This window comes from Corvus kubaryi, unplaced genomic scaffold, assembly GCF_017639235.1.
Source record: "Corvus kubaryi isolate FWS band 111438036 unplaced genomic scaffold, C.kubaryi_AGA036_p1.0 68, whole genome shotgun sequence".
NCBI lineage: Eukaryota > Metazoa > Chordata > Aves > Passeriformes > Corvidae > Corvus > Corvus kubaryi.
In genome coordinates, this window is record NW_024582056.1 from 9582547 (window position 1) to 9597330 (window position 14784).

The 14784-nt window shown below is 37.0% G+C and overlaps 1 protein-coding gene across 5 annotated transcripts in view; it reads left to right on the forward strand.

Moving 5' to 3' along the window:
- CTNND2 (catenin delta 2) overlaps positions 1–14784 on the forward strand; it is a 288488-nt gene that overhangs the window by 257171 nt on the left and 16533 nt on the right. For 4 of the 5 annotated variants that reach the window (XR_006019595.1, XM_042048673.1, XM_042048671.1 and 1 more), the window contains one exon: positions 1760–1885. The exons of the other annotated variant lie outside the window; for it this stretch is intronic. Coding sequence is in view for 3 of the 4 variants with exons in the window: in XM_042048673.1 (XP_041904607.1) it covers positions 1760–1885 (126 nt within the window). In the remaining variant the exon portion in view is untranslated. The remainder of the gene's footprint in view (positions 1–1759; positions 1886–14784) is intronic. 5 annotated transcript variants of the gene reach the window in all.

A 14784-nucleotide genomic window follows, 5' to 3' on the forward strand; every position in this document is an offset into this window, starting at 1 on the left:
AAGCAAGACACATTTTCATAAATGATCATTTATCTGTCTCTGTTTTCATGAGTCTGTTCCAAAATACTTAAAATCTGATTTTTAAATATCCTTAATGGTCACATGGCCCAAAGCCCCATGAGTGGGTCAGCAGCTCAACACTTCGGAAAAACCAGGTACAGGAACTAGGCCACAGCTTGTTCCTATGCTTCAAGCTCCTGGTACATGCCTCGTCTTCAAGTATCTTGGCAACACTGTGGTGTAGATTTGCTTACAGCACCCAGGAAGAGAGATTCTGCCTTATTTGAGCTTAGCCACTTAAGCAAGATGCAAGGAGCTACTACGTTGCTTCTTTAAAGACACCTATTTCTGACTCAGTCTCACTGTCCCCCACTCCAGTCTCCAGGGTATTCACTCACTGAAGATTTGGGGACACCTGGGAAAATACAGATGTGACTGTAAGAGAGCAAATTTCCATTAGCTGGTAAACTTTTCTCTATGTCAATATTCAAGAAAATAACCAACTACTCTTAAATACAGATAGCTTGTTAAATTACATGAGGAAATTTGAGCAAAAGGGTTGTGCTAAATGAGCTTAACATGAAGGAAAATTTATTAGCCAAAAACAAGCTTCAATTAGCATTAAATGTGTGTAGTATTAAAGAGCTGGAGGAATTGTCAGGAAGAATATATTTTCTCTTAATTGGTTTGCTTTGCCTAACCACTTAGGCTCCAACAAAATATGTTTGCATTCTATCATTATGTTTACACTTACTCTGTCTTCCAGTGTGTAAGTAGAGGTCATGATGAATTTGTAGAAAATATTTTTCTTTCCCATTTATTATAGTAGGTTTCTGTTCTGCACAGAATATTAGAAATGTTTGTCCCATTTGCCTGAATAAAAATACCACCCAATGTTTGAAACCAGGCAGGCTGTTGAGGGCAGTCGTCCTTCAGCGCATATTGTGCCATTTACAGCAGGGATACTTTTGTGATAGGCTTTTAATGGAGTCACTCTAAAGATGCCTTGTCTGTCATTGGTTGGAAAAAATACATAGCATTGCCCGAAGCCTTTGAAGCAGTTAAGGCACTGTGGATATAGAAAAAGACTTGCTTTTCATGTGACTTTCAGAATAATAAAAAGACGACTTTATGAGAAAGTCCTTTATGACTAAATGTTCCATGAAAATTGATGGCATTAAACTTCAAAGCCCTAGTCAAGGAGTTTTAGAATTTAAAGTCCTTTCTTAAATAAAATATACCTACTCACCTTTTAAAAATGTTAATTACAACGTGCTATCATGTAGACTTGGGACACATTGTTTGGATTTTCTTCTGGTAAGGTTATTATCAGTCAGACACCCCCCCAAAAGCTGGTTTAGGTTAAATTTACCTAGTGAAAAGGTCTGTGCAGAACTTAAACCCTACATTAAAGATCTAAATTCTAAATCCAGAGCATAATAATTCCTCAAAAATAGTGGCTTGACTTGAAGGAACTATTCATGTGTTCAGATTGTTCATGAGCATATGTACTTTGCAGTGCTGATCTTTCAGCGGGGCTTAATTTATTTCTGTACAATTGGCAAAAGCTTTTTCAGATTAAAATGTTACCCTCTCAGAAAAAGGATGAATTAATTTAAGATAAACCCCCTTCTGTAATGTGAAGCTAAAGTACCATTATAGAGAAGGCATTGTCTAGAGCCCATTTTTGTATTAACTATGAAAATGCAAGTACCTGATTAATAAATGATTGATTGATTGATTGATTGATTTATGGCAGTGGGCGTCCCCAAGCTTCAGTGTGACTGATGACAGAGGATTTTCACCAACCCACGACTCTGGGTCATGGCACGCTCAGCATACTCTCTCCCAGAGCCAAGAAACCAGAATCTATTCCCCAACCCAGGTATTCTGGCTGTCAGCTGACCAGTCTTGAATTGTTGTGTTTCATGCATACTGAGATTTGTACCCAGAGCAGTTCTACAGGAGACCTTTGAATCAAAAGTAACAAAGCCTAACTGGAGAATATGTTTTTCAGTTGCACAGTTTAATCCACTGAACCCTGTAGGTTCTAGACGGAAAGTGTCTCACTTCACTTAGGAGAGTACATGCGAGGAGGGTGTGCAGAGTTCTGCTCTCTCTGAGGACGGCACGTACCAGTGAGAGGGACAAGTGCATTACATTCAGTTCCCTAACAATCTTTCTAGCATTTCTCTGATCTCTTCTCTGATTGTCTGAACCTTTCAAAGAGAAAGGCAGCTGTTGATAAGCACTATGTTGCAATCGCAGGTTAAATTTATTTAAGCACATTGCTTTGTTTTCTGGCACAATGGTATCTCTTAAGAAAAAAAGCAATAGCTGGATAATTCAATAAGGGGATCCCAGGTAAACCAACACATCTGTAGAAAAATCAATGTGTCCAAGAGTCAATTAAATTCTTAAAATGCTAATTTTCAAAATCTCTGTTAAGAGTGATAATGTACATTTCCTTAAGACAGAATTATAGTTGATGAGAATTAGCAGGACTGCCTTTTTTTTTTTTTTTTTTTTTTTGTGTGTGTGTGTTAGAGGCAGTCTTTAACTTGAGGTACTAAAATTCCATTTCCTTAACCAAGTGTGTTCTTTTTTTTCCTTTTAATATTTCTTTTCTTAATAAAATATTACTTTGTGGCATTATGGCAAAACCAATATACCTTCTACATACACACAACATCCTAGAAAGTCCATGGAGGAACCACATTTATGTCTGTATTGTATGTGTGTGTGTGTGTGTATACATGTTATTATACATATACAGACATATGTATACAGTCATACATGTATGTCTGTATATTTTCTCTGATAACATATTTAGAGCAAATTGGAATTTACATGTTTTTCCTGGCCCCACAGAACATAGTAGCTATGCTATTTCTTTCATTTCTTTGGTTTTTTGCACTAAGTTTGCCTGGAAAAGAGAAGACATCAGAGGAGATCTCATTTAAATACTTCAGACATAAATATCTTTCAAGGCTAGGGTAAATCCTTTTCATCTTTAGCTAACAGGAATATAGTTAAAACACCCAGCATTTCATCTTCTGATATATTACATTACTTTCTTTTGCTAATTAGGAACTAGGCAAATTCCTAAATTGATTTTTAATAAAGGAAATGTGGAAATTTTCTGCAGAAGTAAAATACTCAAGCCTTTTGAAAGCATCATCTGAATAATTTTAATAGAGATTCTATCACCAATATAGCAAAAAAGTTATAGTCTTCAAATGCATACTTTCTTTTTTCTTTTCTTAAGAACATGTGATTCGCCTTTAGCTGAGCATTTTAAATGTGGCTTTTTGTCAAATGACAATTCTGTGAAATACTGAATCATGAAATTGTCATTGGATTCAGTACTAGAGAAAAAGTTGTCATTACTGATTTATGTCTGTGCATTCTTAATTCTACATTTTATGCTGAATATTACTTTCCCGTGTTCATGTAAGACAGGTTTGCCTATCCCAATGCACACACAAATATGAAGAATTTCATCATTAAAGCAAAGGCATATTTTGTATTCTGCAGGAAATAACAGGTAGTAGCTGCAGAGCAAAGAATAATATGATAATCTTTTCACATTATCTCTTAGAGACATGAAAACCTCTTCAGTGAGCATTGGTAAGATAGTCTGGAATTTTGTTTTTACCTTGATGCTACTTTTTCAATATAATTGGCATTAGGCAACATCACTGTATTTGTAAACTTAACCATTTTACTTACTTCCTCTTTTGATTGCATAAGCCTTCCCAGGGATTGGTTTTTAAGAATCATTCAAACCTTTGGTGAAAAATTTTTAACATTTCTGGTTTTCTGATTGCCAATTACCTGCTTGAATAACACCCTATTTGTCTATACCGTAGGAATTTACATATCATGAGAAAAATCATGAATCCTAAAGAGGAAATTGTGCAAACAAATTTAACTGAGGTATAGAGGTAAACTCTTTGGCATATGCAGAAGTAGTAAGGAGTAGTCACATGGGAAAAGTGATGTAAAAACCACTCTTGAATTTTTAAAAATATAAAAGAAAGAGAAAATCTCATCATTTGGCAAAATACATACTGTCTTCACCTAGCTATGCTACCATTCGAAATCTTTTGGCTACTTTTTTTAGGAAGAACAATTTTTAAAAAGAGAAAAATATTACAAAATGCTAAGTCAAACTGAATGTTGTTTTGATTTCATTTTAATGCTAATAATTACCATTTTGCTTGTGGTGTCAAGTAGAACATGTTCTGATTTCCTCGGCTTATGCATCATCTCAAGTAATATTTTTTGTAGTTCCTTGTAACTTTCAGTTTATTAACAGTCTCAAACAGTACTAGAAAGATAGAAAGTGATTACTATTAAAAAATATATTTTGCATGGCCTAAAGAGGGTAGAAAATATTTTGCCATCCAAAATATTCATGTTCTTACCTATATCGCAATGACAACACATGGGGGAGTATCAAGTCATGTGTTTCAATATCAGTTGTTAGAAGGAGATGTTCTCAAATGTTTTATCCTCTGGATTCCATAATTTACTATATATTAATAATCATAATTTATTTTAATAATTTTGCATTTTACATAGTTAAATTCTTTGTAATGCCCTCAGCAAAGATTTATTTACTATGCAGTATCACCTACCATTCCTTTATTTATGTTTCAGTATTTACATGTTTCTCTCTGAAACATTTTCCATGTCTATTATGATATTGAAAATATTAATAGTAACCTAAGATAGTCTGGGCTGAACTGAAAATTCAATACTGATGATTGTATTTTCATGAAAACAGTTCTGTGTAGCTGAAGCCAGACCTGCCCTTACTTGTACTATTTTGATAATGAATGAGATTTTTAAAAAAATCAGGTATGATGACTGAGCCTAATTAGAGTCAAACTAATGGATTTGTTTGTTTGTTTTTTTGCAAATACTTGTGTGTCTGTTGGACAATGTATCTGTATGTTTGCTGGTAAATATCTCTATATGTACATATAAACATAAATGGGCTGTGTGGATGTAAAACTTTAAACACAACACAGAGTAGACTTAGAAGATGCTGCCTTTAAGTATGATGCCCACAATACCCATTGGTTGGATATTACGTAAAAGTTTTTCACCCAGAGGGTGGTTGGGCACTGGAACAGCTCCCCAGGGAAGTGGTCACAGCACCAGCCTGACAGAGTTCAAAAACCCATTTGGACAATGCTGTGAAGCACATGGTGTGACTCTTGGGGTGGTCCTGTGCAGGAGAAAGAGTTGGACTTGATGATTCTGATGAGTCCCTTCTAACTCGGGAGATTCTGTGATTCTGTAATTCTGTGTCCAGACAAAGAGACCTTGAGAAGTGTAAAGGAATAAACCTTAATGGTTTGAATTGTGAGCTTAGAAAGTAGCTATAGCTATAGTTGACTGTTGCTTTTCCCCTGAGGGCCTTAAAGACATGATAGTACTTCCCTCTAGAATTGAGCATTGTAGCAAGCAATAATTCAACAACCAAATTTAGCAGTAGTTCTTCCAGATAATCACTACGGAGTGCATGGAAGCTGGCACCATTGTCATCCAAAATCTCCTAGACTCAAGGGGTGCTAAACAAATGAGAAGAGAATCAAAGTTTATCCAAACAATTCTCTAGGATGAGCCATATATATGTGCCACTAAAGCATCCTCCACATTGATGCTGGGTCTCATGGTAAGCTCCAGCTGACTTATAAGGGAATGATGAGTTTACTTAAAAACTCAAGTCCACTCTAAGGTTGCTAAGTACAGATTTAGAAGAGAGAAATTTAATCTCATACTTGTGTAAAGTCTGTCTCTAAAGTACTCCATCCTTTGAACTTCTCCAAAGAAAAGAAAATTTAAAATGCAGCCCAGGAGTCAGTATCTTTAACTTAAAGCCTTCTTTCTGAAGGGAATTGTATAACTGAAGTTTCTGAAATATCCTTAGGGTAGAACTATGAGGAGGCATCCAGAATCCAGAAGGTTATGCATAGGTCACATCTATACATGTTTTTTCAAAAATATGGTAGCTCAGAATAAAATTGGATCTTAACATTTGAATACAAAAGAGAGACCCAAGAAAATTAACTGCATGTCTTTTGGTACTGGGAACATTTTTAGTCTACTTAAATAATGTATTAAGTACTTTAAAACTAATATAAACATTAATTAATGGGAAACAATGTTTAGCTGGATTCATATGAACAATTATGAAAAGAATCCAGAAGTCTTTCTAAAGACTTTCAAAGGTGTTTTAAAGATACATGCAAAGAGAAACTATTTTTAATTTATGTCAACATTTTTCTCCAAAATTCACCCAAGGAACATGATTTCTACCATTCTGAACAAAATGGGAGATTTAATTAACTTGTATGCTTAATGTTTGCATATCTAGGTTCAGGCACAGATCAAAGTAGATGTGCAGTAAAGAGTATGGGTGAGAAACTCAGTCCCTCTCAGCAGACTTGAACAGGAATGTTGGAGGGTGTTGGGTGGTTGCTTATAGTTTTGCAAATGAATCAGATCAGTAGAACTTTTACTTGTAGTAGTTGCACACAGATGGAGCACAGAGGGGCGGGAAATCAATTAATTATTGTGTCAATCACAGCATATTTCTGTCTCAGAGGTAAATAGTTGAGCTGGGATGGTTTGGTGCATAACAGTGGGCATCTTTTGCTGATGCTGAGCTGTATTGCCGTACTTGCACTATCATCATCCTCATTCTTCTGGGTTCTATAAGGAGGTCAAAAGTGTTTGTTCAATATGGCCAGTACATTTAAATTAAACCAAAGGTCAATGAAAGATTAAGCTGCTGCATCAATATCCTACTTTCAGTTCTTTGATGTTCTACATGATCTAATAATGGGTGGGGGGAAAAAATGCTAGGAAGTCCTTCTCATTTCTTCCTTCTTCTCTTCCTAAAACTGCTAACAGAATTCAAAAATGCCCTAAATATGTCTGCCATTTCAGACTTTAAAAGAGAAAGAAACCTTATATTTTGAAAGGAGCCTCTTTTGTAGTATGTGTGCTTTGTTCTGAGTGTTTTACTTCCTTTACTTTCTGATACAGTTTGTCTTGATAAAAGAGCTATAGCTACTTCTTCCTGCAAAAAGTAGAAATAAGAAGTTTCACTGGAAGTTTCTGAATTGGTTTTATTACTTTTAATTGTACAGAGTGCTTTTGGAGAAAGCTGTGGATCCTCTAATTGAGAGTAGTAGTCTTTGGTCCAACAGCATGGTTCTTTCTGAGTTAATACTTATTTAGTGAGTTGGAAACTCTTAAAGGTGTATCAGTAAAAAATAATGTGCATTTCTCATTTTTAATATCCATGTGTGTTGGTGAACTACATGTTTAATGCAGAATATCCTTAAATTCATACAGCTTAGCAGTAATCACTCAGATCTCTAACTCTCTAATTTAAGTGTATTATGCACGAACTTTTGACCTAAAACCAAGGACAGCATGAGTTTCTCCAGTAAGTTTTCCCAAGGGGCACTGCTTCGTATTATGTCAGTCAGCTCCACTTTTGAATAAAATGATCCTCTGTTTTCAGCTGCACTGCTGCTCTTTGGGAAGCACGAAGTCCTAATGGCTCTTGATCACAGTCAGTATCATTGGTCCTGCCATGTTCTTTACTGTAAGAGATAATGGTGCAAATTTTACTCTGATAATGATTGTTTTTCATGTTTTACATTCATAGGTATAATAGAAAAGTTGTATCTGGTTGATTTTATGGTTTAATGCATGAAAAGTAAGAGGTGTTGATTTGTTTCTAGCCTTTGAAAGGACAGTAGATTTAAGAAACTGACCCTGAACATAAAGTAGTATCTGTCTCTCCCCTGAAATTTTGTGGCCAAGAGCCAGAGTTTGCATTTCTAGGTCTTATACATGTTAAGATAGGTGGAATTGCATTACTGGAATGAAAATGACAATACAAATCAAAAATTATTGTACACATTTTCTGGCAGGCAAGGTTTTCTTCTACCTACAAGATACAAGCAAGAATAGTTCTTTTGTGATTCTAACAATTTAAATTATAGCTTATATACCCTATGCAGGAGAAAATAGAAGAACAGAAATTCTAGCTGAAGGGCCAAGTACTGTCTTCATTTCCTCTAAAATATATTCAAACAATTTTATTTCTGTATAAGAGGTAAAGGGATGCTTTGAGAAATGAATTTATTTCATTTTATTGCAGTGTTTTGAAAGTTGGTTTTTTTGGCTGCATATAACGTCAGCAAAATGAATAATGAACTCTGCTGTATCTAGAGTCTTGTCCTTCATGCTTTGCCTCACATACAATTCTCTTTTCTTACAGCTATTTTATTCATTAGATTAGGTCCTGTCATCTTTGCAATTCACACAACAGGAAATCAGTAATTAATTATGGATAGGTAAAGCAATGCTTCACTGATTGCCTAAAACACCCAAGACTTGCACTTTATAAAACCACCAGGGATAGTTTCCTAGCTGTTTCTCACTTGAATAGATTCGGCAAGTAATTAGCACTATCTCTCCCTTATCGTGTGTCTCTTCATAGCTAAAATCAAGGAATAAGGTGTAAAATTAAGGTACAGGATCTGTGATTAGAAGGTGATAACAATGCACACCAAAAAAGTGCATTTGAAAAAAGAGAAGTCACCAATGCCATCTCTGTGGTATTTTAAAAGAAGAAAAATGGCTGATACTCTCAGAAGACTAAAGTACTCCTTGCACTGCGATGGAAGAGAAAAACGGGGAGAGAAAATATTGTAGATTATTTTGAGGTTGAATGCTGACAGTAGGAGAATAATGGCTTTGCTTTCAGAGAAGCTGAGATGGAGGCTGGGAGGTATACATCTCATTTTGGAAAAAAATGAGTTTAACCACCAATTCTGAAAATGTCACTTCAAAGAGCCTACAGAAAACTTAATAATCCTCAGCCAGTGCCAGACAGTTTTGCTGCAGTTAATGACTGTCTGACTAGGAGCCCTTCTTTAAGCCTCATGCTGCCCTAAATACGTATTTCAATATGTATTTGTCTTTCAGCTTCTTAAGCAATTGAACTTCTGCTGTGTCTGGGATGCAGAAACGGTCACTTATAAGTAAAAGCCATTTGCACACTGAAATTCAGAGTAAGAAGACCAGAAGGGCTGAGCTCCAGCCCACTGCACCAGATAGGAGAAGGAAGCTCTGTGTGTGTCACACAGCTGCACCAGCTGTGGAGCAGCATGGCAGCCCCAGCCTCTGGGGCAGGGGGCTGAGGGTGCCTGGCCCTGCCGCTGCTGCTCTTTGCCTTGGCTCAAGTGGTGGCACTGCTTCCGTGGGGCTCTCAGCAGAGTCTCCGTCCTCTCCCCCCAGTTAGGTCTGTGCAGGGGGGGAGTGAGTGGCCTTCCTCACAGGCTCACAGAGGAGTCATACTCCCAGCATAACCTCTAACCAGCAAACATCTGGCTTCATCATCATCGTGAGAAGGCATGTTTTCCTTTAACCACTTCGGCTAACTTCTCGTACTGCCACCAACTCCTGCTCTTTTATCCAAATTAATGTGATATTTTTAAAGGCCCCAGACTTTATGAATTTCTCTTTTTAAAAGTAATTTCCTGGCTTCCATATGCTGTGGAAATGAGACCATAAGCACAAATACTAAAATCTTCAAATTAAGATGAGCTTCAGTGATTCATGTCTTCACTTTGTGTCTGTTGATTTTGGGTGCCTGGCTCATAACTCCTTGGGAGAGGAGGGGAAACAGGACACTTGGAGTCAGTAGCCCTTTTGAAGCCACTGAAATTACTCCAGAATGAAGGATTTAAACCAAACACATGTAAGCTGGAAGGATCTTCCAGCTCAATCCCTACTCCTCTCTTGAACAGCATATCTTGATTTACCTCTTTGGAAGCAAAAGATAAAATCCTAGGAGTAAAAATGTCAATAGTCATTAGAATTGAAGTGTAACTGATGGCAGTAAAATAATGTTTATTCATAATACATCATACAGCAGACCTATGCCCAGGAATTCTTTTCCGGTTTTGAGTTTTTCTGGAAACAACACAAGCAAATCCAGAAAGAACATACTTTCAGGAATTAGTTTACTGCTAATAGGATTTGACAGTGTAAATTCATTTGTAAATTCAATTTGAATTTTTAAATGCAAAGAAAAAATTAAAGAACACCTTCTGTTTTAAATTAGATAGTTTATCTAAAACTAGTTGGTTTGTTTTTCAGGAGTTTTTCTTTTTGAAGCCGTAAGAATCCCTCTTCCAAAGTAAATACTCTTTGAGTACCAAGGCAGGGGTTTTTTTAGAGAACAGCTGTCTCGCCATCACTTCTTCAGCAGCTCACATTTCCTTGTCGCCCCCTCCAGTTGTGCCAAGTCCTGTAGGTGGGAACTAGTTGGCTTCCTCCCTTGTTGCCACGGAGCTGGCTTGGTATCTTTGTTGAGAAACACTGGGAAATGTATTTATTCTTTCTGTTTTATTAAAAGAAAATCATGTGATTCCAGGTTGTAAACCCTAATGATAAGTAAGGGTGGTTGTTGGTGAACATTAAAACTGCATTATTTCGTAAGTCCAATGTGAGAGCTCCATGAGATGTATATGTGGATCGCCCCAACCTTGTGACCATTTCAGATTTCTCACCACAGTCAAGTCATACATATAATTTTCATATGCCTATCTATGTAGATCATTTGATCCACTTCTACTTTCTGCTATGTCTTATTAGAGTTGTGACAGCAAATTCCCACTAAAGAATTGCCCAGGCCTGTGTAAGTTTGATGAGCCTTGACTTAATTCACATCAGATTTATCTTTTGCTGTAGACAGCGTCACACTGGTGCACACCAATCGGGATGTTTAATTTAACCTGACAGTGGTGCTTTAGCTTGCAAAGGAAGCAACACCAGCAGCTCAGAGCAGTGTCTGGCTGAGTTCCAAAGTGGGTAGATCCTACATTACGTACTTACAGACAGTCTGCCTTGTTGCTGTGTCACCTACTTCTAACACCACAGTGGGTCTAGTTACTGATCCCCGTAAAAGGTTGTCTATCAGAACTTCACATTTCTGCAGCTTTTAACCATTATAGGAACAGTTATTACTGCAGTTAATATCCTTAAACCAGTAAAAAGCTGGCTTACAGATAAGGAAGTAGGATGACGAAGCAAGTCTGGTCCTGTGTGCTTCAAGTTGTCTGTAAAACTTCTATTAAATCAGATCAGAAGAGGATCAGACCTGAAACAAGAGTAGCATGCTGGTAACCTTCAGGAAGGCAGGTAACAATATTATCTGTAGTTTTTCAGGCATTAGCTGTTTTTTTATTGGATTTGTTGCATCATTTTTATTTTTTCTTTCTAGTAGGAATTTTCTGCTTACAAGAAGTTGCTTTTCTCTATTCCTGACAATGTTCAGACACATACGGCCAGGAGTCAGAGCAGACTGTGTTCTTCCACATTGAAAGATACTGATCCATCATACAGCCACCATACATCATACAGTTTTTCTAGACCACTCAGTGCTCTTCAAGTCAGTGTCTTCTTGTCACAGCTGATCAGCATAATCAGAGAATAGGGCTTGTTTTCACTTTTTGCTGCATGGCTATGAGCACATGAACTGTTGTGGGCTTTCTTTTTGAGTGGATGCTGTGAGGTATCCAGGTTAGGCACCTACCCTCCCTGACTCCTGGACATTCCTTGGCCACCTCACTTCTTTATTGTCTGTGAATTCTTCAGGCAGGAGCTCTGGTTCCCTATTGGGACAACATGGTGTCAGTTCCTATCAGCACTTAATTTAATTCAGTTATGGTACTACGAGTGAGAAAATGGTGTGTCTGATATCATCCACTTCCACAAATCATCATTACAAGTTTTAAATTTTTGCAAACACAAAAGAAATCTGCTATCCATTTTGCCCTTAGATTTTAAACACAAAAAGAGTATCAAGAAAAGAAAGTTTAAAAAAATGTATTTTCATGAGACACATACAATAGGTGTTTGGCACAATAAGTTTAGTCACCCTGACAAAATAATTATTTTCCCATGGGCCTGACAAAATTATTTATTTTCAAAGTGATTGAAAGTTTAGCAGGAAGACAACCTGTTCACCCCTTAAGCCCAGTAAAAGGTGATCAGATAGACTACTGTATCACTTCCATTTTCTACAGTGATCATCCAACTCCCATCCCAATTTTAATCCTGCAGCTTTTCCAAGAAGATATTCTCAGAAGCATGTCACTGCAGATCAAGCTTAAACATCTGGACTTTATGAAGTATAATTGATATAATAGTATGATGGATATATTCAGTGTAATCAAAATATAGACAAATGCCCCGTAGAAGATACCTTAGAAGAGATGATAAGGATGTATAATGGTATTTCTTTAGTCAGGTTGTTCGTTGTTCTCTGTCCTCCTGTAGTGTGCAGTTGCCACCTATTAATTAATTACTGCCCTTTAACAAATATACCCATTCTGTAACAGAATTGCAGTGACTTGCTTTCCAATTTGTCAAATCCTTTTGTCTCACTCTTCCTCTCTTAGATCATGTTTGCAGCTAGTAAATTGGTTTCTTAAATTCAGTCTCACATACTTTGGTCTTGAGTTAGCTTTCTTCTCTGCAGGGCACTGCTGTATGCTGTACCTTTAAGTACCCAAATCAATTTAATTAAATTTCATTACAGGCAGTAGACCTGAAACAAACTAATGAAAGCAGCCATCATGTCAGGTGGTATTTATCTAGCCATTAAATTGAAAATACCCCCTTTAGGCTCTTAAAAATTAGTTTCAATATTTAACACTAATAGCTTTTGGAATTGTTGATGAGGATAGTTTTAATAAATTTTTTACAAACTGTTTACCTTTACAAGGAAAGAACCTTATTCCTTGCAGCAGAAGGGAGCTAAAGATAGATGACTTAAAAGTATTAGGGTTTTGAAATACTGTGAGGTCTGGGAGCTGCCCTCAATCTATTGAAAAACACTATGAAAGTTGTCATATAGTGATAGGAGTATTCCTTGTTTAGTCAAAACTATTGCCAAGTCACTACAATACTTGTCTCAGAGTCTATTGTTTGCCTCACTTGTCTTATTGAGCTGATTTGGCTTGCCAGCTTGAGAGTTTGTAGCAGAATTTATTTGAAGACCTCATTATAAGCACTACTGTCACCAGAGAGAAAGAAAATTTGCAGGGAAGAGAAGAAGGGAAAACATCTGCTGCAGACAAGACTGCTAGTGCCAGCACCCCAAACAGAGCTCCTTGCTGCTCAGGCACCTTGCAGTGCTGTGTCTGAGGAAGCAACATTGACAAAGTACCTGTTGATATCCTCCACAGCAGAACTGGTGCCATGTGCTATTCCTGCAATGTCCATGGGACAGGGCAGGTGTCAGGGATTTATTTCATCCACTTCCTGTCAGAACCAGGCTGCAAGTATTAATATATACAATACAGATGGAATAGACAACAGGAAGAAAGACTTAGGGGAAGATTCTCGTCACTTTTTTCTGAACCATATGCCAGGGTTTTGCTTGAGGGAAGCAAGAGTGCGAACGGAGAATGTACTTGGCCATGAATGTATCACAATCCACAAAACTGGAAGTATTTCTACCTTGCTCTGTGTAAGCATGGTTGATGTCTCTTACTTTTGCAGACAGAGAGTAATAAATAGTAATAAATAAAAGCATCCCTTTTGCTTTTGTCAGATCTAAAGTCTGTCCTCTTCATATCTTACCCTTCTTCAGTCTGTTTAAAAGAAAATAAATAATCAGAAAACTACAACAGAATGAGATATAGTCACCTTTCTGGTAAGGAATTCTGACCCCAGAGAAGGAGAAAGAACGAAACCATTTTTCTTCATCAGGATAAGGCTTCTCACATGTTTGCTCCTTCAGTTTTGTAATAGAGAAATCACTGCACAAGTTATTGTTAACCAGAGATAAAAAATTAATGCTATTATATGTCACTTGTAGTCTTGATGCTTGCATAGGATTATTGGACTTAAGCTATTCATTATAACTATGAACTCTTATGTCTTCTTTAAAAATGCATGTGTTTTATATGTATGTACATATTATATATAGTAATTTCCAATTTGATTTAGGAAGTTAGGACTTCAGAGATGTTTTTCTTCTTTCTCATGAATCCTCCCTCTAGCTGGGAGGATGTGGCTTGTGTAGAAACTGCTTTTTGGAGACTGGATATAGATTGGAAAGATTATATAGAGAAAATTTTGGTTTAAGCAAGTGGTATTAAAGATCAAGTATTTCTTTTTTCAAGTTACTCTTACTATTTTTTATTAATTAACTAGATTTCTCTCTTGTGTTTTCTTATACGACTGTGAATAAATATGAGGTGCAGTTCAGTGAAGTGTCCTAAACGTGTGATAGAGGACAAACCCATTGCTATTGACTCCAGGGAAAGTCCTGACTGTGCTGTAAAAGGCGTAGCCCAGATTCCACTCTTCCTCATTTTTGTCTTTGAAATTGCAGCTGAGATACACCCCTGCTTGTACAAATGCATTACATGAGGAGTACAGGCGTTGGGCACCTGTAGTTAGGTGTCACCTGTGTCTGTCCTAATTTGTTTATAGCGTTTCCCTCTACAAGAAGTATGAGTATCTTCTTTCCTCTTGCTGTGTCACAGTCTTGCTGAGTTCTCTTTCCTAAGAGTTTTGTGGAAAGGAGATTTTCAAGCCATCTTCTCTTCTGAGAGCCAGGTGCCCATGGTTTCTGTGGATGGAATGAAGTTGGAGAGATACCTTGAGCAAAGGCAGAGCATGGGAAGGGGTGGGATTCATTGCTGGATGTCTGGAGTTGCTGAGTTA